The sequence below is a fragment of the Macrobrachium nipponense genome, chromosome 42 (genome assembly GCF_015104395.2).
Source record: "Macrobrachium nipponense isolate FS-2020 chromosome 42, ASM1510439v2, whole genome shotgun sequence".
In the NCBI taxonomy this organism is placed as follows: domain Eukaryota; kingdom Metazoa; phylum Arthropoda; class Malacostraca; order Decapoda; family Palaemonidae; genus Macrobrachium; species Macrobrachium nipponense.
Window position 1 is genome coordinate 41,940,576 of NC_061103.1, and position 26,230 is coordinate 41,966,805.

General features: G+C 43.6%; 1 protein-coding gene across 1 annotated transcript in view; it reads right to left on the reverse strand.

Annotated features, from left to right (window-relative positions):
• Nucleotides 1-21,875, reverse strand: part of LOC135213345 (mucin-2-like) — a 38,766-nt gene extending 16,891 nt beyond the window's left edge. Inside the window, exons 1-3 of the mRNA XM_064247323.1 lie at nucleotides 21,730-21,875; nucleotides 10,023-10,121; nucleotides 9,413-9,505 (exon numbers count right to left, since the gene is read on the reverse strand). Coding sequence (XP_064103393.1) covers nucleotides 9,413-9,505; nucleotides 10,023-10,080 — 151 coding nt within the window. The 5' untranslated portion in view covers nucleotides 10,081-10,121; nucleotides 21,730-21,875. The remainder of the gene's footprint in view (nucleotides 1-9,412; nucleotides 9,506-10,022; nucleotides 10,122-21,729) is intronic.
• Between the last annotated feature and the right edge of the window lie 4,355 nt (nucleotides 21,876-26,230).

Below are 26,230 nucleotides of genomic sequence, written 5' to 3' on the forward strand. Positions count from 1 at the left end.
AGTGGAAGAATAATTTGGGAATTGGTTGCATATTTGCCTTTGGTGGTGGGGATGGTGTTTTTGAGGAGGTTTGGATGATGATTTGTTGCATTTGTTCTTTGTGGTGGATGAGTGTCACGCTAGATTTGAAAGTTTGTGTGGTGGAAGATTGGGATTTGTTGGCATATTTGCTGGTTGTTGATGGAGTGGGTCCACCTAGAATGTTGAGTTTTGTTTGTGGGTGGAAAGAAATTTGTTTTTCTTTGGTTTTTTTTTTATAATATGTTTTTTTTTTTTTTTGTTTAAACTTTTTTTTTTTTTTTAAGTTTTTTAGCTTTTTTGGATTATTTTTTTTTTTTGTTCGGTGTTTTAATTTTTTTTTGGTTTTTTTGTTTTATGGATTGATTTATGTTTTTTTTGGTTTTTTGGAAAAATGGAAGGAATTTCGTTGGCATTTGCTTTTGCCCCCTGGTGGGTTGATGAGGTGGTCGCTCACAAAAGAGAGGAGGAAAAAGGAAAAAAAGGAAGACACAACTAGATGAAGTTTTGGTGTATGTGGGTTAGACAGATGGGATTTGTTGCATTTGCTGGGGCTGGTGTTTGATTTGTGTGTGGGTGGGGTTGGGGTTTTGGGATGGAATGTTGGGATTTGTTTTGCATTTGCTGGTGGTCGAAATGGAAGGTTTGTCACCTAGAATTTTTGAAGTTTGTGGGGTTGGTGTAATGGGGATTGTTGCCTTTGCCTGGTGGTGATTGGAGGTGGTCCACACTTAATGTTTGAAGTTGGTTTGGTTGGTGGAAGATGGGAATTGTTGCATTTGCTGGTGGTGATGGAGGTGTCCCACCGGTGGATTTGTTGAACAGTTGGTGGTGGGTGGCGAAAATGGGATTGTTGGTTGTAATTTTGGGCTTTGGTGGTGATGGAGGTGTCCCACGGTAAGATGGTTGAATTTGGGTTCTGGTGGAGATGGAAGATGTCACACTTGATGTTGAAAGTTGGTTGTAGGTGGAAATCAGATGGGGAATTGTTGCATTTGCTGGGTGGTGAATGAAGATAACAACTACTGAGATGTTTGAAAAGTTGGGTGTGGGGTGGAAGAGTGATGGATTTTGTTTATTTGCTGGTGGTGATGAAGGTGGTTCACGGTTAGATGTTTAAATGGTTGATTATAGTGGAAGGAATGGGAGATTTGTTGCAGTTTTGTTGCTGGTGATGGAGGTTGTCACACTAAGATGTTAGAAAGGTTCTGGTGATGGGTGGAAGATAAGGGAATTTGTTGCAATTTGGACTGGATGGTGATGGAGGTGTCAACTCTTAGAATGTTTGAAGTTATGGGATGTGGTTGGAAGATGGGATTGTTGCATTTCTTGCATGGTTGGTTGATGGAGGATGTCCCACAGTAAGAATGTTGGAAGGTTGGTGTTGGTGGAAATGGGATTGGGTTGCAAATTTGCTGGGTTGGTGATGGAGGTTGTCACGCTAGGATGGTTGAATTTGGTGTAGGCTGGAAGATGGGATTGTTGCATTTGCTAGGATGGTTGAAATAAGAATTTTAGTGGTAGTGATAGAAAGATGGATGGGGATTGGTTGCAATTTGTGGTGGTGGGATGGAGTTTCACCATAGGGATGGGTGAAGTTGGGTGTGGATGGATATGGGATTGTTTGCATTTGCTGGTGGTGATGGGTGGTGACACGGTAGATTGTTTGAAGTTGGGTGTGGTGGAAGGATAGGGATTGTTGCATTTCGCCTGGTTGGTGAATGGAGGTTCACGGCTAGTGTTGAAGTTGGTGTAGTGGAAAAGATGGGATTGTTGCAATTTTGTTGCTGGTGATGGAGGTGGTCAACGCTAGATGTTGGAAGTTTTGTTGTAGTTTGGCGAAAGGGGATTGTTGCATTTGGTTGGTTGGTGATGGAGGTGTCACGCTAGATGTTGAAGTTGGTTTGGTAGTGGAAGATGGGGATTGTTCTGGCATTTTTGCTTTGGGTGGTGATGGGTAGGTGTTCAGCGGTAGATGATTTGAAGGTTTTGGTGGTAGTGGAAGAGGGGCATTTGTTGCATTTGCTGGTGGTGATTGGAGGTGTTCACGCTTCGATGTTTGAAGTTTGTTGTAGTGGAAGATGGATTGTTGGCAATTTTGCTGGTTGGTGATTGGGTTGGTGTCACGCTTAGATGTTGAAGTTGGTGCTAGTTGGAAGATGGGCTTGTTGGCATTTGCTGGTGGTGATGGTGGTGTTCAACGCTAAGTAATTGTTGAAGTTGGTTGTAGTGGAAGATGGGATTGTTTGCATTTTGCTGGTTTGGTGATTTGGGAGGTTGTCACGGTTAGGATGGTTGAAGGTTTGTGTAGGTGGAAAGGATGGGATGGCATTTGCTGGTTTGGTGATGGAAGGTTTGGTCACGGCTTTAGATGTTGAAGTTTGTTTGTAGTGGAAAGATGGGGATTGTTGCTATTTTGCTGGTGGTGATTGGAGGTGGTTCACGTAGATGTTGGAAGTTTGTCGTAGTGGAAGGAGGGGATTGTTGGCAATTTTGGGTTGGGGTGATGGAGGTTTGTCACACTAGGGGATTGTTGAAGTTGTGTTTGTGGAAGATGGGATTGTTTGCATTTTGCTGGTGGTGATGAAGGTTGTCATGGGGCTAGATGCTTGGAAGTTGGTGTAGGTGGAAGATGGAAATTTTGCATTTGCTGGTTGGTTATTGCGGTGGTCACGGGTAGATGGTTTGAAAGTTGGTGATGGGCTGGAAGAATTTGGGAAATTGTTGGCATTTGTTGGTGGTGAGAAGGTGTCACGCTAGGATTGTTGAAAGTTGGTGTGGTTGAAGTTGGGTTGTTGCATTTGGCTGGTGGTGATGGGAAGGTGTCACGCAAGCTGTTGAATTTGGGTTGTGTGGGGAAGATGGATTGTTTTGGCAATTTTGCTTTGGTGGGTTGATGGAGGTGGTCACGCCAGATTGTTGGGAAGTTTGGTTGTAGGTTTGGCGATTGGGATTTGGTTGCATTGCTGGTTGGTTGCATGGAGGTTTCACACTAGATGTTGAAGTTGGTGTGGTTTGGAAGATGGGATTGGTTGGCAATTTGCTGGTTGGGTTGATTGGAGGTTGTCATTTTGCTAGATGTTGAAGTTTGGTGATAGGTGAGAGGGGATTTGTTGCATTTGGGCTGGTTGGTGATGGAGTTGTTCACAACTTAGATGTTGAAGTTGGTTTGTTGGTAGGTGGAAGATGGGATTATGGTTGGCATTTGCTGGTGGTGATGGAGGTAGTTCATGCTATATGTGAAGATTTGTTTGAAGTTTGGTGGTATGATGGGATTGTTGATTTGCTGGTGGTGAGGGGTGTCACCCAATGGGTTTGAATTTGTGTAGTGGAATAAAGATTGTTGCCATTTGCTGGTGGTTGATGGAGGTGTCCACACTAGTTTTGAAGTTTGTGTAGTGGAAGAGGGGATTGTTGCATTTGCTGGTGGTGATGGAGGTGTCACACTAGATGTTGAAGTTTGTGTAGTGGAAGAGGGGATTGTTGCATTTGCTGGTGCTGATGGAGGTGTCACACTAGATGTTGAAGTTTGTGTAGTGGAAGAGGGGATTATTGCATTTGCTGTGGTGATGGGAGGGTGTCCACGTCTAGATGTTGAAGTTTTGTGTAGTGGAAGATTGTTGCATTGCTGTGGTGATGGAGGTGTCACCTAGAATGTTGAATTTGTGTAGTGGAAGAGGGGATTTGTTGCATTTGCTGGTTGGTGATGAGGTGTTCACAAACTAAAATGTTGAAGTTGGGTGTGGTGGAAGATGGGATTGTTTTAGCATTTTTTGCTGGTGGTGAATGGAATGAGTTGTCACACACTATAACCTTTAGATTTGTTGACAAGTTTTTGGTGGGTGGGGGGTGGCTGTTATAGATGGGGGGGTTGGAAAGAGATTGATGGAGTTTGCAGCTGGTGGTGATGGAGGTGTCACGCTAGATGTTGAAGTTTGTGAAGTTGAAGGGATTTGTCGGGATTGGTTTTGGTATTTGTGGCTGGTGGTTTGAAGTTTTGGTGGTAGTGGAGAATGGGATTGTTTGCATTTGCTGGTGGTGATTTGGAGGGTGTCACGACCGCTAGATGTTGAAGTTTGTGTGGTGGAGATGGATTGTTTGCTTTGCTGGTTGGGGATGGAGGTGTCACGCGTTAAAAAGTTCTAGAATGTTTGTTCCAGGTGGGTGTGGAATTGATGGGAGTGTTTGCATTATTTTGCTGGTTTGTTGGATGAGTGTCCTTTCATGGATGATGTTGAGTTTGTGTAGTGGAAGCATGGGGATTGTTTGCATGTTTGGTTTTGGCTGGTGGTGATGGTTGAGGTGTGGTGAATGGAGGGTGGAATGATTTGAAGTTTGTGGTGGAAGAAAAAAAATGGGATTGGTTTTTTTTTTTTGTTCAATTTTTTGCTTGGTTTGGTAAGACAATGTGGGGAGGTTGGTCACGGTGGTCAAATGGCTAAGTGTTGAAGTTGGTGTAGGTGGAAGATGGGATTGTTTGCATTTGGCTGGTTGGTGATTGGAGGGTGTCACGCTAGATGTTGAAGTTGGTGTTAGTGGAAGATGGGATTGTTGCATTTGCTGGTGGGTGATGGAGTTCACGGCTAGATGTTTGAAGTTGGTGTGGTGGAAGATGGGATTGTTGCATTTGCTGGTGGTGATTGGAGGTGTTCACGCTAAGATTGGTTGAAGTTGGTGGTTGGAAGATGGGTATTGTTGCAATTTTGCTGGTGGTGATGGAGGTTGTCACGGTAGGATGTTGAAGTTGGTTGTTGTGGAAGATGGGATTCTGTTGCCTTTGCTGGTTGGTGAATGGAGGGTTTCCACGGTAGATGTTGAGTTGGTGTTGTTGCCAGATGGATTTTTTCATTTGCTGGTGGTGATGGAGGTTGTCAACTGTTAGGTTGGTTGGAAGTTGGGGTGTTGTGAAGATGGGATTGTTGCATTTGCTGGTTGGGGTGATGGATGGTGTCACGCAGTAAATGTTGGAAGTTGGTTGGTGGGGGTGTAAGATGGGATTGTTGCATTTGCTGGGTGGTGATGGAGGATGTCGACGCCAGATGTTTGAAGTTGGTGTGGTGGAAGGGATTGGGAATTGTTGCATTTGCTGGTATTGATAGAGGTTTCCACGTCCAGATGGTTTGAAGTTGGTGTGGTGGAAGATGGGGATTGTTGCATTTGCTGTTAGTGATAGAGGTTGTCCACGCCAGATGTTGAAGTTGGTGTGGTGGAAGATGGGATTGTTGCATGCTGGTAGTTGATAGGAGGTTGTCACGCAGCGTTGAAGTTGGTGTGGTGGAAGATGGGATTGTTGCATTTGCTGGTGGTGATGGAGGTGTCACGCTAGATGTTGAAGTTGGTGTGGTGGAAGATGGGATTGTTGCATTTGCTGGTGGTGTGAGTGGAGTGGGTCACGCCAGAGAATGTTGACGTGGTGTGGTGGAAGATGGGATTGTTGCATTTGCTGGTGGTGATGGAGGTGTCACGGTAGAATGTTTGAAGTTGGTGTGGGTGGAAGATGGGATTTTGTTGCATTTGCATGTGGTAGATGAGTGTCACAGTTGATGTTTGAAGTTGGTGTAGTGGAAGATGGGATTGTTGCATTTGCTGGTGGTGATGGAGGTGTCACACTAGATGTTGAAGTTGGTGTGGTGGAAGATGGGATTGTTGCATTTGTTGCTGGTGATGGAGGTGTCACGCTAGATGTTGAAGTTGGTGTAGTGGAAGATGGGATTGTTGCATTTGCTGGTGGTGATGGAGGTGTCATGGTAGATGTTGAAGTTGGTGTGGTGGAAGATGGGATTGTTGCATTTGCTGGTGGTGATGGAGGTGTCACGCTAGATGTTGAAGTTGGTGTGGTGGAAGATGGGATTGTTGCATTTGCTGGTGGTGATGGAGGTGTCGCTAGATGTTGAAGTTGGTGTGGTGGAAGATGGGATTGTTGCATTTGCTGGTGGTGATGGAGGTGTCACGCTAGATGTTGAAGTTGGTGTGGTGGAAGATGGGATTGTTGCATTTGCTGGTGGTGATGGAGGTGTCACGCTAGATGTTGAAGTTGGTGTGTGGAAGATGGGATTGTTGCATTTGTTGCTGGTGATGGAGGTGTCACGCTAGATGTTGAAGTTTGTGTAGTGGAAGATGGGATTGTTGCATTTGTTGCTGGTGATGGAGGTGTCACGCTAGATGTTGAAGTTGGTGTGGTGGAAGATGGGATTGTTGCATTTGCTGGTGGTGATGGAGGTGTCACGCTAGATGTTGAAGTTTGTGTGGGTGGAAATGATTGTTTTTGCCATTTGTTTTGGGGCTGGTTGATTGAAGGTGGGTGGGGATTTGGAGGGTCACGGTAGATTTGTTGGAAGTGGTTTTGGTTGGAAGGATTTGGGATGTGAATTTGGTGGTGGTGGAATGGGATTGGTTGTACGGCCTAGAGTTGAAGTTGGTGTGGTGGAGATTGGGATTGTTGCTTTGTGGTGGTTGATGGAGGTGTCACGGTCATGTTGAAGTTTGTGTGGTGGAAGTGGGATTGTTTGCATTTGTTGTTGGTGTTGGAGGTGTCACGGTAGATGTTGAAGTTGGTTTTGGTTGGAAGATGGGATTTTGTTGGCCATTTGCTGGGTGGTGATTGGAGTTGTCACGCTAGAATTGGGTTGGAAGTTGGTTGGTTAGTTGGAAAGGGATGGGATTGTTGTTAATTTGTTGGCTTTGGTGGATGGAGGTTTCACGTTAGTGTTGAAGTTGGGCCGGTGGTGGTGGATGATAGATTGTTGCAATTTTGCTGGTGGTGAAGGAGTGTCACGGTAGAGTTGAAGTTGGGTGTGGTGGGAAGATGGGATTGTTGCATTTGTGCTGGTGGATTGAGGTGTCACCGGTAGATGTTGAAGTTGGGTGTGGTGGTGGAAGGGATTGGGATTTGTTGGTATTTGGCTGGTGGTTGAATTGGAGGTGGTCACGGCTAAGATGTTGAAGTTGGTGTGGTGGAAGAGGGATTGTGCAATTTGTGGTGGTGATGGAGGTTGCCAATGGTAGTGTTTGAAGTTTGGGTGTGGTGGAAGATGGGATTGTTGCATTTGCTGGTGGTGATGGAGGTGTCACAGTAGATGTTGAAGTGGGTGTGGTGGAAGATGGGATTGTTGCATTTGCTGGTGGTGATGGAGGTGTCACGCTCGAATGTTGAAGTGGGTGGTGGGAAGATGGGATTGTTGCATTTGGCTGGTGGTGATGGAGGTGTCACGCTAGATGTTGAAGTGGGTGTGGTGGAAAGATGGGATTGTGCATTTGCTGGTGGTGAAATGGAGGGTCACAGTAGATGTTGATGGGTTTGGTGGAAGATGGGATTGTTGCATTTGCTGGTGGTTGATAGAGGTGTCACAGTAAGAATGTTGAGTTGTGTGGGTGGAAGATGGATTGTTGCATGTTGCTGGTGGTGATGGAGGTGTCAGCAGTAGATGTTGAAGTGGGTGTGTGGAAGATTGGGGATTTGTTGCGATTTGGCTGGTGGTGATGGAGGTGTCACAGTGAATGTTGAAGTTGGGGTGTGGTGGAAGATGGATGTTGCATTTGCCGTGGTGGATGGATGTGTCATGGGTTGATTTTGGAAGTTGGTGTGGTGGAAAGGGAATTGGGTTGGTTGCATGGCTGGTGTGGATTGGAAGGTGTCCGCTTGATGAAGGTGGTGGGGTGATGGGAATTTGGTTGTTTGGCTGGGTTGGTTTGATTTGATGTGTCAAGGTAGATGTTTGAGTTGGTGTGGTGGAATGATTGGGATTGTTGCATTTGTTGTCTGTGATGGAGGTGTCATGCTAGTCGGTGGAGAATGGGATTTGTTTGCGTTTGCTGGTGTGATGGAGGGTGTCACGCTAGATGTTGAAGTTGGTGTTGTGGAAGATGGGATTGTTGCATTTACTGGTGGTGATGAAGGTATCACACTTGATGTTGAAGTTGGTGTGGTGGAAGATGGGATTGTTGCATTTACTGGTGGTGATGAATGTTTCACACTTGATGTTGAAGTTTGTGTGGTGGAAGATGGGATTTTTGCATTTGCTGGTGGTGATAGAGGTGTTGAACTTGTCGCTGGAGTTTGTGTGGTGGAAGAATGGATTGTTGCATTTGCTGGTGGTGATGGAGATGTCACACTTGATGTTGGAGATGGTGTGGTGGAAGATGGGATTGTTGGATTTAAAGGTTGTGATGGAGGTGTTGCTCTAGATGTATTTCTTGTTTTGGTTGGAGGCAGAATTGTTGTTAGTTTTGTTGTTGATTCCGGAGCTGTTGTGGTTGGAGCTGAAGTAGGTTTGATTAGAGCTGTAGTTAAACTTAAAAAAAATTAATTTGTAGTTTAAATTTTTAGTACTATACCTTGTGTTAAATTTCATTAATAGAAATGTGTTTTTAATTTACAGAATTAATCACTAGATGACGCTTACCATTCAACTAATGATATTTTTATTCCGCTGATGGTGTTTGTAAGTTTTTAAATGTTAGCTGACGGAAATTAATTCCACTTAGACCCATGTCTGGATAATGCAATCATCTTTTATGAAGACTGGCTCATTTTAAATCTCTCTCTTTTTTTTAAAGCATCCTTTTATGTTTTATATACACAGATTGAGGTAACGGAAGAGGGACAAGTATTATGCATGTATATTGCTTCCTTTCTTCTTGGCTTCTTTTTGACCCAAGACTTTGGTGACTAATTTCTTTCACCTGTATTGAGTCTACCAAATATAAACGTCATCTGGCTCTATTGAAGCAGTATAACTCACTTTACTATCCGGCAAGAAGAGTAATGGGGCATTTTCAAAATGTTTTTTTTAGCTTCTGACTGCAGTCAGAAACTGTATGGTTCCAGTGTCCCTTGTAGAGGTTTTATTTCAGATTTTTGGACCTGAACAATGTTCTAGTCATAAAAGAATGAAGATGTAAACAAAGTTTTCATCCACACACAAAATATTGAAGGAGCAAAGTGGGCATACTGACCTTCAGTCATCTATATAAATCAAATTTGTAGATTCTTAAAAATTGTTAATTTTGAAGATGATTTCATCGATATGAAAAGATCCTGAGCTCAAAAATTAAACGTCAGTCCCATCGAACTGAAAATCTCAAGACGCTCGTCCATTACTACTACAAGTTTCAGGAGGCAATGTTTGCATTGTAAGGAAGAAAACATTACGAAGGTTCTTGTTATCTTCTTATAATGACTCTATGCTTAAAAAGATGATATTGTCCAGACGTGTGAGTGGGTGTGGAGTTTATGCTGATCAAAAACCGGGATAGTCTACCTGCTCGAGAAGATTATTCTGCGAGTTCCACGAATACAGTCATGACCTCTGAAATGGTATAGAATTCCGAAGAGGAGAGATTTACTGAGAAAGTTGCTGGAAATTTCAAAACTGGATGAACGAGAGATACTCACCAGTAGGCGTCCATCCCAATCTGGTACAGTTATCGCCGTTGTCTCTGGTTTGCAGGTAATTATAGCACGTGTTATTGTAGGCGCATCCTTTAACTAGAGAAATTTTAAGAAAAAATAAATGTATGTGAGAAATAATCATAAATGATAAAAGTATAAAATTAAAATAAAACAATATGAAGTAAGTGAAATAGATCATGTTAAAGTTTACAGTTTTTCTGAAAACCCCTCATACATAATACATATTATATATGTATATATACATACATACATATATATAATGTATATACTCGTATGATTTAATATAATGTAAGATAATATAACGTTAATATAATATAATAATAGAAATAAAACTATCAGACTGGCATGAATTTCTGTACCCAGGAGTACTCAACTTCGAACTCAGATCGAGTGAACTGGCATAATTAACTTTTGATGCAATTCTGTAATGGCTTTTACTGGCCAAGTTTGTATGTTTTTGATTTATTGTTACATGTGGCTGGAGGAAGGAGCCGCACTGGTATGGGTTGGGATCTTGCACGCTAGTTTCTCCCAATCGGGGTTGCATTGTGTGGCTGATTTCCAGAATGTTAATGACAAGAGTTTTACTTACCAGACGTCCAGCTGCCTGCAATGCACACCGAACAGTTACCTGGATCCTCAGAAGCCATTACAGTTTCCTCTGGATACAGAGTTTCATTTAGATGACAACCTGAAAGAAATGTAAGATATGTAGTATGTATATATATAGAGGAAAGTTTCAGAAATAAGAATGCTAGAAATAGAAAGTACTGAGCTATTGCTTAGGGTAACCATGAACATCTGTCAGGCATTAGTGACAAAATATCCAATGTAGCTCAGGTGGCTTCTCCATCACTGTCAGTGAAACAGAAGTATTCAGTAAAGCATATAGTAGAGTGAGTTGCTCCCTGTAAAAGTTTTAAACCTGTAAATGAGTACACAGTGTGAAATTCAGTGAATGAAATCCAAAGAGGAGGATGAGAGTACAGAAGAAGCATTGGTAACAGAGAGAGGCAGGCTGTCATCCCACCCTGAGCGTTTCTTACCATCCTGAAGTTTAGACCAATATAATTTATTTTTGTTTACTATGTGGAGCCTGTGATGACAGATGCTTAGCATAGGCTTAGAATACCTGTAGATTACCAGCCCAAGCAGGTCCATTTTGTGTACCGTTCTCAAGTTTAAGCCAAGTTAATTTTGTTTTGCAAACTCACTTTGGGGACCATGGGTTAGAAAACTGACGTTTGAGTAGGAGTACCCATAGATTTTTTAGGGACCCTGGGATTGCAAAATGTATGGAGGTTTGGATTATGATGACAGTGGATTAAATATATAAACTAAATAGAATTTTGAATAGAAGGATTACCTTAGTCACCTGCCACCTACCTTCACCAGTGAAGTAGCCAAAGTATATTAGTTGTCATTGGGACTGTAAAAAGGGAACTAGTTCCCTTTTTACAGTCCCAATGACAACTAATATACTTTGCTACTTCACTGGTGCCATATATATATATATCTATATATTTATATATATATATATTATATAATATATATATATATATATATATATATATATTTATGTTATAAATATATATATATATATATAGATATATATATATATATATATATATATATATAATAATATATATATATATATATATATCTATTCTATAATACTATATTATATTATAATAGTATATATAATATATATATATTAATATATTATGCATTTTTAATGAGTTCTTATATGGATATTGTTTTATTTTACTGTTGCTAATTTCAGAAAATTTTAAAATGAAATGATAAAAAAACATTGTAGAATTGATGATAGAACTTATATAAAGAAAAAATGAAATCTCCCAGTTACAGATAAATGCGGATAGTGCTACTGTTAGACTACACAAGTGTTTTCATAATTACAGTAATAATGAAAGCTCATATACATGGCAAAACATTTGAAAGTATTTACCACGTATGATATTACTCGCATTTGTTGTAGACAGACCCGTGGTTGTTGCATTTTCTACCATGGTTGCCGACATCAGGGCTGTAGATGTTGTGCCTGTTGCGGGCACCGATGTGCGTACTGTTGTTTCGATTGTGGGTGAGGATGCTGATGGAGAAGTTGTATTTGATGGTGGGGTTGACGTTGATGGGCTTGTGGAAGAGGCTGGCGATGGGGAAGTTGTATTTGACAGTGGAGTTGAAGGGCTTGTGGAAGAGGCTGGGGATGGGGAAGTTGTATTTGACAGTGGAGTTGATGAAGTTGATGGGCTTGTGGAAGAGGCTGGCGATGGGGAAGTTGTATTTGACAGTGGAGTTGATGAAGTTGATGGGCTTGTGGAAGAGGCTGGCGATTGGGGAAGTTGTATTTGACAGCTGGGTTGAATGAAGTTGATGGCTTGTGGAAGAGGCTGGCGATGGGGAAGTTGTATTTGACAGTGGAGTTGATGAAGTTGATGGGCTTGTGGAAGAGGCTGGGGATGGGGAAGTTGTATTTGACAGTGGAGTTGATGAAGTTGATGGGCTTGTGGAAGAGGCTGGGGATGGGGAAGTTGTATTTGACAGTGGAGTTGATGAAGTTAAAGGGCTTGTGGAAAGAGGCTGGGGGATGGGGTTGGAAGTGTATTTCGACAGTGGAGTTGATGAAGTTGATGGATTGTGGAAGCCCAGGCTGGGGATGGGGAAGTTGTATTTGACAGTGGAGTTGATGATTAGTTGATGGGGTGGGGAAGAGGCTGGTGACTTGGGGAAGTTGTTATTGCAGTGAGTTGATGAAAGTGATGGCTGGTTGTGAAGAGGCTGGGGATGGGGAAAGTTTGATTTGACAGTGAGTGATGAAGTTGAAGGGACTTGTGGAAGAGGGCTGGGGATGGGGAAGTTGTATTTGACAGTGGAGTTGATGAAGTTGATGGGCTTGTGGAAGAGGCTGGGGATGGGGAAGTTGTATTTGACAGTGGAGTTGATGAAGTTGATGGGCTTGTGGAAGAGGCTGGGGATGGGGAAGTTGTATTTGACAGTGGAGTGATGAAGTTGATGGTTTTGTGGGGAAGAGGCTGGTGATGGGGAAAGTTGTGAGTTTGCCAGTGGAGTTGATTTGAAGTTTGATGGGCTTGTGGAAGAGGAACTGGGGAGGATGGGGAAGTTGTATTTGGGGGACAGTGAGTTGATGAAGTTGAAGGGGCTTGTGGAGAGGCTGGGGTAATTTGGGGGAAATTGTATTTCTTGACATGGGGAGTTGATGAAGTTGATAAGCGGCTGTGGAAGAGGCTGGGATGGGGAAGTTGTATTTGCGGACAGTGGGAGAAGTTGATTTGAAGTTGGAGGTTGTGGAAGAGGGCTTGGGGAATGGGTGGGAAAGTTGTATTTGACAGTGGAGTTGATGAAGTTGATGGGGTTGGGGAAGAGGCTGGTGATGGGGAAGTTGTATTTGCCAGTGGAGTTGATGAAGTTTGAAGGGCTTGTGGAAAGAGGGCTGGGGCTGGGGGGAAAGTTGTATTTGACAGTGGAGTTGAGGAATTTGAAGGGCTTGTGGAAGAGGCTGGGGTGGGGTTGATTTGGTGGGAAGTTTGTGGGTTGAACAGGGGTGGGGAAGTTGATTTGAAGTGGATTGGGGTTGGGAAGGAAGGGCTTGATGGGATGGGGCGGTTGTTATTTGCAAGTGGAGTTTGATGAATTGAATGGGCTTGTGGAACGGGGGAGGTTTTGTCGATGGGGAAGTTGTAATTTGACAGTGGGGAGGGGTTGATGAAGTTGATGGGCTTGTGGAAGAGGCTGGGGATGGGGAAGTTGTATTTGACAGTGGAGTTGATGAAGTTGAAGGGCTTGTGGAAGAGGCTGGGGATGGGGAAGTTGTATTTGACAGTGGAGTTGATGAAGTTGAAGGGCTTGTGGAAGAGGCTGGGGATGGGGAAGTTGTATTTGACAGTGGAGTTGATGAAGTTGAAGGGCTTGTGGAAGAGGCTGGGGGGATGGGGGAAGTTGTATTTTGACGTGGAGTTTGATGAGTTGAAGGGCTTGTGGAAGAGGCTGGGGATGGGGAAGTTGTATTTGACAGTGGAGTTGATGAAGTTGATGGGGTTTGTGGAAGAGGCTGGGGATGGGGAAGTTGTATTTTGACAGGTGGAATTGAGAAGTTATGGGGTTGTGGAAAGGCGGTGGGGATGGTGGGGAAGTTGTCTTTGCAGTGGAGTTGATGAAGTTGAAGGGCTTGTGGAAGAGGTTGGGTGGGGAAGTTGTATTTGACCGTGGAGTTGATGAAGTTGTGGGCTTGTGGAAGGAGGCTTGGGGTGGGAGGGGAAGTTTATTGACAGTGGAGTTGATGAAAAGTTGAGGGTTGTGGAAGAGGGCTGGGGATGGGGAAGGTTGATTTGCCAGTGGAGTTGATTAAGTTGGATGGGCTTGTGGAAGAGGCGGGGGAATGGGGAAGGTTGTATTTGGACAGTTGGATGTTGATGGGGTTGTTGGAAGGGCTGGGGTTGGTGGAAGAGGCTAGGGGATTGGGAAGGGTTTGTATTTGGGGATAGTTGGGTTGATGGAAGTTTGATGGGCTTGTGGAAGAGGCTGGGGGATGGGGAAGTTTTGTATTTGCGTTGGAGTTGATGAAGTTGAAGGGCTTTTGTTGGAAGAGGCTGGGGATGGGGGAAGTTGTATTTGCAGTGGAGTTTTAGAAGTTGTTGGGGTTGGGGGAAGAGGCTGGGGATGGGGAAGTTGATTTGACGTGGAGTTGGATGGAAAGGTTGATTGGGTTGTTGGGGAAGAGGCTGGGATGGGGAATTGTAATTTGACAGTGGAGTTGATGAAGTTGGAAGCTGTTGGAAGAGGATTGATGAAGTTGATGGGCTTGTGGAAGGGCTGGCGCTGGGGAAGTTGTATTTGACAGTGAGTTGGATGAAGGTTTGAATTGGGCTTGTGAAGAAGGCTGGGATGGGGAAGTTGTATTTGACAGTCGGAGTTTGAATGAATTGATGGGCTTGTGAAGAGGCTGGGATGGGGAAGTTGTATTTGACAGTGGAGTTTGATGAATTGATCGGCTTGTGGAAGAACTGTGGATTGGGGAGTTGTATTTTGATCGTGGAGTTGAGAGTTGATGTGCTTGTGGAAGAGCTGGGGATGGGGAAGTTGTAATTGACAGTGGATTGATGAAGTTTGATGGGGTTGTGGAAGAGGCTGTGATGGGGAAGTTTATTTGCCAGTGGAGTGATGAAGTTGATGGCTTGTGGAGAGGCCTGGGGATGGGGAGTTATTTTGACAGTGGATTGATGAAGTTGATGGGCTTGTGAGAGGCTGCGATGGGGAAGTTATATTTGACAGTGGGGTTACAGAAGTTGATGGGCTTGTGAAGGCTGCGATGGGAAGTTTCATTGGACAGTGGGGTTTGAAGAAGTTTGATGGCTTTGAAGAGGTCTGGCGATGGGGTTATATTTGACAGTGGTTGAAGAAGTTGATGGCCTTGTGGAAGAGGCTGGCGATGGGAAGTTATATTATGAACAGTGGGGTTAAAAAGTTGATGGGCTTGTGGAAAGAGGCGGCGATGGGGAATGTGATTCAGTGGAGTTGAAAGGGTTTTTCTTGTGGAAGAGGCTGGCGATGGGGGAAGTTATTATTTGTAAAGGCTTAGTGGAAATGTTGTAAGGGCTTGTGGAAAGGCTGGGCGATGGGGAAGTTGTTATTTGGCGCAGTTTGGAGTTGAAAGGGCTTGTGGTAAGAGGCTGGCGATGGTTGGAAGGGTTGTATTTGTCCAGGAGTTGAAGGCTTGGTGGTAAGATGGTAGGGCTGGGCGATGGGGTAAGTTGTATTTGAGCCCAAGTGGTAAACAGTTGGGGAAAAATAAAGGGAAAAAAGGAAAAAAGAATCAAAAAAACAAAGAAAAAAAAAAAAAAAATTAAAAAGGGAATAAAAATTAAAACACACACAAAAATAGAAGGAAAAAAAAAAAAAAAAAAAAAAGGGGAGAAAAAAAAAAAAAAAGGAAAAAAAAAAGGGGGGGGGGGGGGCGGGGGTTGGAAGGCTTGTGGAAGGGAAGGCTTGCGATGGGGAAGTTTGTATTATGCATTGGAGTTGGGAAGTTCCTCTTGTGAAATGGAGTCTGGGGAATGGGAAGGTTGTATTTGCTGGCATTGGAGTTGGAAAGGCTGGTGGAAGTTAGGCTGGCGATTTTTGGGAAGTTGTATTTGCCTAGTGGAGTTGAAAGGGCTTGTGGAAGTAGGCTGTCGATGGGGGAAGGTTGGATATTTGACAGTGGGGAGTTGGGGAAGGCTTGTGGAAGGAGGCTTGGCCGATGTGGGATATTATATTTTACAGTGAAAGGAGTTTGAAGGGCTTGGTGAAGAGGCTGGCTCGATGGGGAAGTTGTATTGCTCAGTGAGTTGAAAGGCTTGTGGTTAAGTAGGCCTGGCGTATTGGTGAAGTTGTATTTGAGTCAGTTGGAGTTGAGGCTTGTGGAAGAGGCTGGCGATGGGAGTTGTATTTGCTGAGTGGAGTGAAGGCTTGTGAAGAGGCTGGCGATGGGAAAGTTGTATTTGCCAGTGTGAGTGTAAAGGGCTTGTGGAAGTGAGGTCTGGGGATGTGGATTAGTTGTATTTGACAGTGAGAGTTGAAAGGGCTTGTGGGAGAGGCTGGCGATGGGGAATTTTGTATTTGACAGTGGGAGTTGAAGGCTATGTGGAAGAGGCTGGGGATGGGGAAGTTGTATTTGACAGTGGAGTTGAAGGGCTTGTGGAAGAGGCTGGCGATGGGGAAGTTGTATTTGACAGTGGAGTTGAAAGGCTTGTGAAGGAGCTGGCGATGGGGTAAGTTGTTATTTGACATTGAGTGCGAGTTGAAAGGCTTGTGGAAGAGGGCTAGATGCGATGGGGAACGTTATACTTTCGACGGGGCAGTGGAGTTGAGGCTTGTGGAAGAGGCTGAGCTTGAATGTTGGGTAAGTTTATTTGCGCTTTGCTTAGTGAGTTAGATTGAAGGGCTTGGTTGGAGTAGAGGGTTGGGCCGGAGTTGGGAGGACAGGCTTGCTATTTGACATGTAGGTAGATTGAAAGGCTTGTGGAAGAGGCTGGTGCTGATGGGGTATAGTTGTTTTGCTGCAGTGGAGTTGTAAGGGCTGTGGAAGAGGCTGGGGATGGTGGAAGTTGATATTTGCCAGTGGGTTGAAAGTGCTTGTGGAAGTGGCTGGCGATGGGGAAGTTGTGTAGTTTGCAGATGGAGTTGAAGGGCTTGTGGAAGAGGCTGGCGATGGTAAGTTGTATTTGACAGAGTGAGTTGAAAGGCTTGTGGAAGAGGCTGGCGATGGGGAAGTTGTATTTGACAGTGGAGTTGAAGGGCTTGTGGAAGAGGCTGGCGATGGGGAAGTTGTATTTGACAGTGGAGTTGAAGGGCTTGTGGAAGAGGCTGGCGATGGGGAAGTTGTGTTTGACAGTGAGATTGAGGTTGAAGGGGCTTGTGGAAGAGGCTGGCGATGGGGAAGTTGTATTTGACAGTGGAGTTGTTGAAGGGCTTGTGGAAGAGGCTGGCGATGGGGAAGTTGTATTTGACAGTGGAGTTGATGAAGTTGATGGGCTTGTGGAAGAGGCTGGCGATGGGGAAGTTGTATTTGATGTTGGAGTTAAAGAAGTTGATGGGCTTGTGGAAGAGGCTGGTGATGGGGAAGTTGTATTTGACAGTGGAGTTGAAGGGCTTGTGGAAGAGGAGGCTGGCGATGGGGAAGTTGTATTTGACAGTGGAGTTGATGAAGTTGATGGGCTTGTGGAAGAGGCTGGCGATGGGGAAGTTGTATTTGCCAGTGGAGTTGAAGGGTTCGTGAAGAGGCTGGCGATGGGGAAGTTGTATTTGACAGTGGAGTTGATGAAGTTGATGGGCTTGTGGAAGAGGCTGGCGATGGGGAAGTTGTATTTGATGTTGGAGTTAAAGAAGTTGATGGGGTTGTGGAAGAGGCTGGCGATGGGGACGATTATATTGACAGTGGAGTTGAAGAAGTTGATGGGCTTGTTGAAGAGGCTGGTGATGGGGAAGTTGTATTTGACAGTGGAGTTGAAGAAGTTGATGGGCTTGTGGAAGAGGCTGGCGATGGGGAAGTTATATTTGACAGTGGGGTTGAAGAAGTTGATGGGCTTGTTGAAGAGGCTGGTGATGGGGAAGTTGTATTTGACAGTGATGGGTTTTGAAGAAGTTGATGGGGTTGTGGAAGAGGCTGGTGATGGGGAAGTTGTATTTGACAGTGGAGTTGATGAAGTTGATGGGCTTGTGGAAGAGGCTGGCGATGGGGAAGTTGTATTTGACAGTGGAGTTGATGAAGTTGATGGGCTGTTGTTGAAAGGCTGGTGTGGGGAAGTTGTATTGACAGTGGAGTTGATGGGGAAGTTGATGGGCTTGTGGAAGAGGCTGGCGGAGGGGGCGGAAAGTTGGATAAGTGGACAAGTGGGGTTGAAAAAGTTAGATGGGCTGTTGAAGAGGCTGGCGATGGGGGAAGGGTTTGTATTTGACAGTGGGGTTGACGAAGTTGACTGGGCTTGGGTGGGAATGGGGAGGCTGGTGACGGGGAAAAGTGGGGTATTTGAACAGTGGAGGTGATGAAGTTGATGGCGCTACTTGTGGAAAAAAGAGGGCTTGCGGATGGGGAAGTTGTATTTGAAGGGGTTGGAAGTCGATGGGAAGTTCTTGATTGGCTGTTGGAAGAAGGCAATGTTGGATGGGGAAGTTATTTGACAAGTGGGTTGATGGGGAAAGTTGATTTGGGCTTGTGGAAGAGGGAATGGGGCTTGATGGGGAAGTTGTATTTGGGACAAGTGGAGTTATGAAGTTGATGGCCTTGTGGAAGGAGGTTGGGGCGGAGGGGGAAGTTGTAGTTTGACAGTGGGGTTGCATGAAGTTGATGGGCTTGTTGGAAGAGGCTGGTAAGGGGCTTTGTATTTGGGGAACGTTGGAGTTGATTTGAAGTTGATGGCCTTGGTGGAAGAGGCTTGCGATGGGAAGTTGTATTTGGACTTGTGGAAGGAGCGTTGGTGAAGTTGGGGATGGGCTTGTTGAATTTGAGGCTGGTGATGGGGAAGTTGTATTTGACAGTGATGCATGAGTTGATTTGGGCATTGTGGAAGAGAGGGCTGGTGGAATGGGGAGGTGTTATTTGACAGTGAGTTGATAAGTTGATGGGCTTGTGGAAGAGGCCTGCGATGGGGAAGTTGTATTTGACAGTTTGGGGTTTGATGAAGGTTGATGGGCTTGTGGAAGAGGCTGGCATGGGGAGTTGAATTTGACGTGGAGTTGATGAAGTTGATGGGTTGTTGGGAATAGGCCTGGTGATGGGGGGAAGTTTATTTTGACAGTGGAGTTGATGTGTTGATGGGCTTGTGGAAAGCTGGCGATGGGAAAGTTTGTCTTTGACAGGGGGTTTTGGGTTGAAGTTGATGGGGTTGTGGAAGAGGCTGTGATGGGGAAGGTTTGTATTTGACAGTGGAGTTGATGAAAGTTGATGGGCTTGTGGAAGAGGCTGGCGATGGGGGAAGTTTGGTATTTTGACAGTGGAGTTGATGAAGTTGATGGGCTTGTGGAAGAGGCTGGCGATGGGGAAGTTGTATTTGACAGTGGAGTTGATGAAGTTGATGGGCTTGTTGAAGAGGCTGGCGATGGGGAAGTTGTATTTGACGGTGAAGTTGATGGGGTTAGAGCTGAAGTCGTTGTATCTGTTGTTGTGTTTGTATTGCTTTGAATGGTAGTTGTTACTGTTGATGATATTGTTGTAGTATATCCTGTTTTGGGGATAAACAATAAATTATTACTTGAGTGGATTTATTGAATTTACTCTTTTATGTAAATAATAAAGTAAGGTATAATGATAAATATTTCAGAAACTGAAAGGAGATTTACAATAATATGGAATCAACTTTTAAAAAGTTTTCAGTCATGTGTACTTTTCAATTTAATATTACTAATTGTTACTGAATATTTTAAAGTAGTCATGAATTAAAATTACATATGTATAGAAATTGCTTCCGAACAACCTCCTCATACAAATCATAAACGTTTTAACAACGTTCCCATCTGTATAGGAAATCTTGGAGATCCTCTTCAGATTGCGTGCCAAACGTTTCATCTACCTGAACCAGATTTGTAATGTCTAAAAACGATTTGTTATGGCAATGATTTCATCAGTATGAAAATTGGGGCTAAGCACAAAGATTAAAGATTTCCCTCATCTACATGAGAAAGGCATGAAGGTCGTCAGTCACTGATACAAGTTCCATTGTTTGCATCGGAAAGAAAGGAAATATCACGAAGGTTCTTGTTATTCTCACTCGTCATTATGCTCGGGTCGGAAAAGATGGTGTCTTTGTCCAGGCTTAGTAGTGGATGCAGAACTAATGCCAGTCAAAATCTGGGATAGTAGTATATCTGCTAAATGAAATTATTCTTGTTCTTTTGAGCAAAACGGAAATATTATTCAAAAGGAAAAGATATGACGGGAAATTTATTGGAGACAGCTTACATAAATTTAGCAGGAAAAAAAAACCTTCTATATTAGTCAGGCCATATATTAATTAGACCCTGCATTTCTTCACATTGTTTCCCAACAGTACAAATTTGAACAAGAGGTTTTAAATTACCTATCACCAAGTAGTTGAATAGTTCTCTCTTTTAACTTTTCTGAATTGTTAATTCTTGACCATTTGTCTATCATCTAAGCAACCTAATTTTTATTTTGACAACTGTTCTTATAGTTTCTTTGACAGTGGGAAAAATCTTTTTAGGATTTTTATGTATGTACTTATTCTCAGTTATAATAAAGCTCTTAAAGGGGCCTGGTAGAATGTGAAATTATCAAGCTAATAGAGAGTTTTATTCTCTTCTCTCCTGTGGACTATTAACACACACACACACACACACACACACACACACACACACACACACACACATATATATATATATATATATATATATATATATATATATATATATATATATATATATAAATATATATATATATATATATATATATATATATATATATATATATATATATATATATATATACATATATATGAAATTTATTTTTTATTATTACCTTTTCTCAACTGTTTTATCCCCTGGACTATATTCCGAAATTTCTCTCTGAGATCACTTTAACCCCTTTTTTTGCTCCAACACCAGTGACGAATGGAAAATCTGGTTTAATCACATGAGGAGGCAGGCAGAACCTCCTCTCATACTACATGGAACAGAAACCCAAAAATTGGGTTTAGTAAAAGAGGGATATTAACTAGGAATAAGATCTGCGTGAAATTTTGATGAGTAGAGTTGAATTGAAAGAGGTCTTGACCTTTCTTTTTAAAGTAAAAGATGTATGTAGTCATTTGAACTTTATGATACCTGCAAGAACAAGGCATAATCCGATCTCCAGTTTACTCAGCAAGCATGCTAAAATCTATGGTCAAACAGCTCATTGTTTCACCAACGAAAATTAAAATAAATACTCTGTATTTTATCAGAAATAATTGTTCTGTACTGTATTATATGCACATTATTTATTCTTAACATTTTCATTCCAATAAATAAATCATAAATGTCCTGTCTGAAAATTCCTGTATCTGTAACTAAGTGCGAAACACCTTCTTCAGACATTTTTAGGCTTTTCCACAGGGCTTTCCTAACGCCTCCCGTAAAAAGAACAACAACAAAGTAGTTTGTAGGCTTACTCCCCGAGTAAGCGAAACGTTACTGTTATTTCAACATCTAAGAGTTCATGTGAGGAGAACAGTGAACTACCTCGGAGGAATTCTATGCGATAGGGCCACAGATCAAAATTTGGAGGCACTGAATTTGAATAGCTAATGGGGTTCACATCCGGTTAAAGATCAAGAGTTGATTTGATTTTGTTTACTGTATTGCGGCAGTAGTGGGAGATGCTTGCCATAGGCAGGATAGACCTGTAGACTGTCAGTTATCTCTAATTTAAAAGAATGTTAAATTTGTTTAGTATACTTTTGGGAGCATGGTTGGGAAAAGTTGATGTCTGTGTCAGTTTACAGACAGACTGTCATAGGGACTGAAGGGTTGCAGACTGAACTGAGTTTTAGATTATCATAATAAAAATCTTGTCGAAACTTTAGATTAAATACACGTAGAGTTTCATTAGCAGAATTTCCAGAATCATCTGCTAACCTTTCACATTCTACAATGTAAGATTTTATAATGTTAATTTTGATGTTAAGAGCTCATCAGTACACTAATGTAGTCAGTTTTCATAAGCTTTATGTAAAAAATGAACCAGTTATTTTTTTAAACGTTCATAAAAAATATTTAAAGATTACCTGTTGTAGTTGAGGTGGCTCTTATGGTTGATGCACTGGTTGTAGTTCCACTTGTTGTTGATGCACTGGTGGTGTCTGATGTGGTTGTAGTTCCACTTGTGGTTGATATAGTGCTGGGGCCTGATGTGGTTGAAGTTCCACTTGTGGTTGATAGCCAGGGGTGCCTGGGGCTGGGGATGTGTTGAAAGTTCCACTTGTGGTTGATTCAGTGCTGGGGCCGATGTTGTTTGAAGTTCACCTTGTTGGTTTGAATTCCAGTGGTTGGTTCCTGATGTTGTTGAAGTTCCACTTGTGGTTGATTCAGTGCTGGAGCCTGATGTTGTTGAAGTTCCACTTGTGGTTGATACAGTGCTGGTTCCTGATGTTGTTGAAGTTCCACTTGTGGTTGATTCAGTGCTGGGCCTGATGTTGGTTGAAGTTCCACTTGTGTTGAATTCAGTGCCTGGGGCCTGATGTTTGTTGAAGTTCCACTTGTGGTTGATTCAGTGCTGGGGCGCCTGTATGTTTGTTGAAAGTTCCACTTGTTGTTGATTCAGTGCTGGGTTCCTGATGTTGTTTTGAAGTTCACTTGTGGTTGATTCAGTGCTGGGGCCTGATGTTGTTTGAAGTTCCACTTGTGTTGATCAGTGGCTTGGGGTTTTGGCCTGGGGATGTTGTTGAAGTTCCACTTGTGGTTGATTCAGTGCTGGGGCCTGATGTTGTTGAAGTTCCACTTGTGGTTGATATAGTGCTGGGGCCTGATGTTGTTGAAGTTCCACTTGTGGTTGATATAGTGCTGGGGCCTGATGTTTTTGTTTGAGTTTCCACTTGTGGTTGATTACAGTGCTGGGGCCTGATGTTGTTGAAGTTCCACTTGTGGTTGATTCAGTGCTGGCCTGATGTTGTTGAAGTTCCACTTGTGGTTGATTAGTTGGGCTTGGGGCCATGATGTTGGTTGAAGTTCCACTTGTGGTTGATTCGTGCTGGGGCCTGATGTTGTTGAAGTTCCACTTGTGGTGATATAAGTGGGGCCTGGGGTGATTTGTTGGTTGGAAGTTCACCTTGTGTCGATATAGTGCTGGGGCCTGATGTTGTTGAAGTGCCACTTGTGGTTGGATATAGTGGCTGGGGCTCTGGATGTTGTTGAAGTTCCACTTGGTTGGTATGATACCAGGGTGCTTTGGGGGCCTGATGTTTTTGTTGAAGTTCCACTTGTTTGGTTTGAATACAGTGCTGGGGCCTGATGTTGTTGAATGGTTCCACTTGGGGTGGTTGATTCCAGTGCTGTGGCCGAATGTTTGTTGAAGTTCCACTTGTGGTTGATCAGTGCTGGGGCGTGGGATTGTTGTTTGAAGTTCCACTTTTTGTTGTTTTGATTCAGGACTTAGGGGCTTGAATGTTGGTTGAAAGAGTTCCACTTGTTGGTTTTGATATAGTGCTGGGGCCTTGTATTGTTGTTGTGAAGTTCCACTTGTGGTTGATACACGTTGCTTAGGTTCCTGAATGTTGGATGAAGTTCCGCACTTTTGGTTGGTTGATACATGTTGCGCCGGTTCCTGATGGTTGTTGAAGTTCCGCACTTGGGTTGGTTGATACCAGTGCTGGTTCCTGATGTTGTTGAAAGTTCCACTTGTTGGATTGATTATAGTGCCTGGTTCCTGAATGTTTTGTTGAAGTTCCAACTTGGGGTGGTTGATTCCCGTGCTGGAGCCTGATTGGTTGTTGAAGTTCCAACTTGTGGTTGATACAGTGCTGGTATCTGATGTTGTTGAAGTTCCAACTTTGGTTGGTTGATTCCAGTGGCTGGAGCCTGATTGGTTGTTGAAGTTCAACTTGTGGTTGATAACAGTGCTGGTTCCTGATGTTGTTGAAGTTCCACTTGTGGTGATTCCAGTGGGCCTGGGGCCTGATTTGGTTTTGTTGAAGTTCCAACTTGTGGTTGAATATAGGTTGCTGGTTCCTGATGTTGTTGAAGTTCCACTTGTGGTTGATTCAGTGGCTTTGGAGCCCTGATGTTGTTTTGAAGTTCCATTGTGGTTGATATAGTGCTTTTGGTTCTGTTGTTGTTGATTATGTTTCCACTTGTGGTTGATCAGTGTCTGGGGCCTGGATGTTGTTGAAGTTCCACTTGTGGTTGATTATAGTGCGGTTCCTGATGTTGTTGAGTCCACTTGGGGTGGTTGATTCCAGTGCTGGAGCCTGAATTGTTTGTTGAAGTTATTCCACTTGTGGTTGAATATTAAGTGCTGGTTCCTGAATGTTTGTTGAAGTTCTCAAACTTGTGGTTGATTCCAGTGCTTGGAGCCTGGAATTGTTGTTGAAGTTCCACTTGTGGTTGATATAGTGCCTGGGGTTCCGCTGAATGTTGGTTTGAAGTTCCCAGTCTTGTGGTTGATTCAGTGTGGGGCCTGATTGTTGGGTTGAAGTTCCACTTGTGGTTGATATAGTGCTTGGGGGGGGTTTTTTTCCTGACTGTTGTTTGAAGTTCCACTTGTGGTTTGATAATGTGCTGGTTCCTGATGTTTGTTGAGTTCCACTTGGGGTGGTTGATTCCAGTGCTGGAGCCTTGTTAATGTTGTTGAAGTTCCACTTTGGTGGTTGATTATAGTGCTGGGGCCTGATGTTGTTGAAGTTCTCAACTTGGGGTGGTCCCGATATAGTGCTGGGCCTTGATTGTTGTTGAAAGTTCCACTTGTGGTTTGATTATAGTGGGCGCTGGGGCCTGGAAATTGTTTGTTGAGTTCCACTTGTGTTGATTAGTTGCTTGGGGCCTGAATGTTTGTTGAAGTTCCACTTGTGGTTGAAATATAGTGCTGGGGCCTGGATGTTGGGTTGAAGTTCCTACCTTGTGGTTGATATAGTGCTGGGGCCTGGATTGTTGTTGAAGTTCCACTTGTGGTTGATATAGTTGGCTTTGGTTCCGAATGTTGTTGAAGTTCCCTTGTGGTTGATATAGTGCTTGTTGGCCTTGAATTGTGGGTTGAAGTTCCACTTGGTGGTTGATATAGTGGCTGGGGCCTGATGTTGGTTGAAGTTCCACTTGTGGTTGATATAGTGCCTGGGGCCTTGATGTGGTTTTTTAAGTTCCACTTTTGTGGTTGATATAGTTTGCTTTGGGGCCTGAATGTTGTTGAAGTTCCAACTTTGTTGGTTTGGATATAGTGCTGGGGTTCCTGATGTTGGTTGAATGTTCCACTTTGTTGGTTGATATAGTAGCTGGGGTTCCTGATTTGTTGGAAGTTTTCCAACTTGTTTTTGGTTGATTCCAGTGCTTGGGAGGCCCTTGATGTTGTTGAAGTTTCCACTTGTGGTTGATATAGTGCTTTGGGGCCTGAATGTGGTTGAAGTTCCCAGCTTGGTGGTCTGATAATAGTTGCTTGGGGCGCCTTGATGTTGTTGAAGTTCCACTTTGTGGTTGATACTAGTTGGGCGGGGCCTGGATTGTGGTTGAAGTTCCACTTGTGGTTGATATAGTTGCTTGGGGCCTGATGTTGGTTGAAGTTCCACTTTGGTGGCGTTGACTATAGTGCTGGGTTTCCTGATGGTTTTTGTTGAAGTTTTCCACTTGTGGTTGATTCAGTGCTGGGCCTGTATGTGGTTGAGTTCCACTTGGGGTGGGTTGATAATAGTGCCTGTGGGCCCGATGTGGGTTGAAGTTTCCACTTTGTGGTTTGATATAGTGCCTGGGGGCCGATGTGGTTGAAGTTCCACTTGTTGGTTTGAATATAGTGGCTGGTTTCCTGATGTTTTGTTGAAGTTCCACTTGTGGTTGATTCAGTGCTGGGGCCTGATGTGGTTGAAGTTCCACTTGGGGTGGTTGATATAGTGCCTGGGGCCTGATGTTGGTTGAAGTTCCAACTTTGTTGGTTGATAATGTGCCTGGAGGAGCCCCTTGATGGTTGTTGAAGTTCCACTTGTGGTTTGATATAGTGCTGGGGCCTTGATGTGGTTTGAAGTTTCCCAACTTTGTGGTTGATTATTGAGTGCTGGGTTCCTGATGTTGGTTGAAGTTCCCTTGTGGTTGATTCAGTTGCTGGGGCCTTTGAATGTGGTTTGAAGTTCCACTTGTGGTTGGATATAGTGCCTGGGGCCTGATGTGGTTGAAGTTCACTTGTGGTTGAATATAGTGCGGGGCTGAGTGTTGACGTTCCACTTGTGGTTGATAATAGTGCTGGGGCTGATTGTTGTGGAAGTTCCACTTGTGGTTTGATTCAGTGGCTGGGGCATTGGAATGTTGTTGAAGCCTTCCACTTGTGGTTGATATAGGCTGGGGCCTGGATTTGTTGTTGAAGTATCCACTTGTGGGTTGATATAGGCTTGGGGCCTTGAAGTTGTTGCAAGTTCTTACTTGTGGGTTGATTCAGGCTGGGGCCTGATGTTGTGGAGTTCCATTGGGGTGGTTTGATATAGTGCCTGGGCCTGATCATGTTGGTTGAAGTTCCACTTGTGGTTGATTCAGTTGGCTGGGGCCCCCTGATGTTGTTGAAGTCCACGTGGTTGATTAGTGCTGGGGCCTGATGTT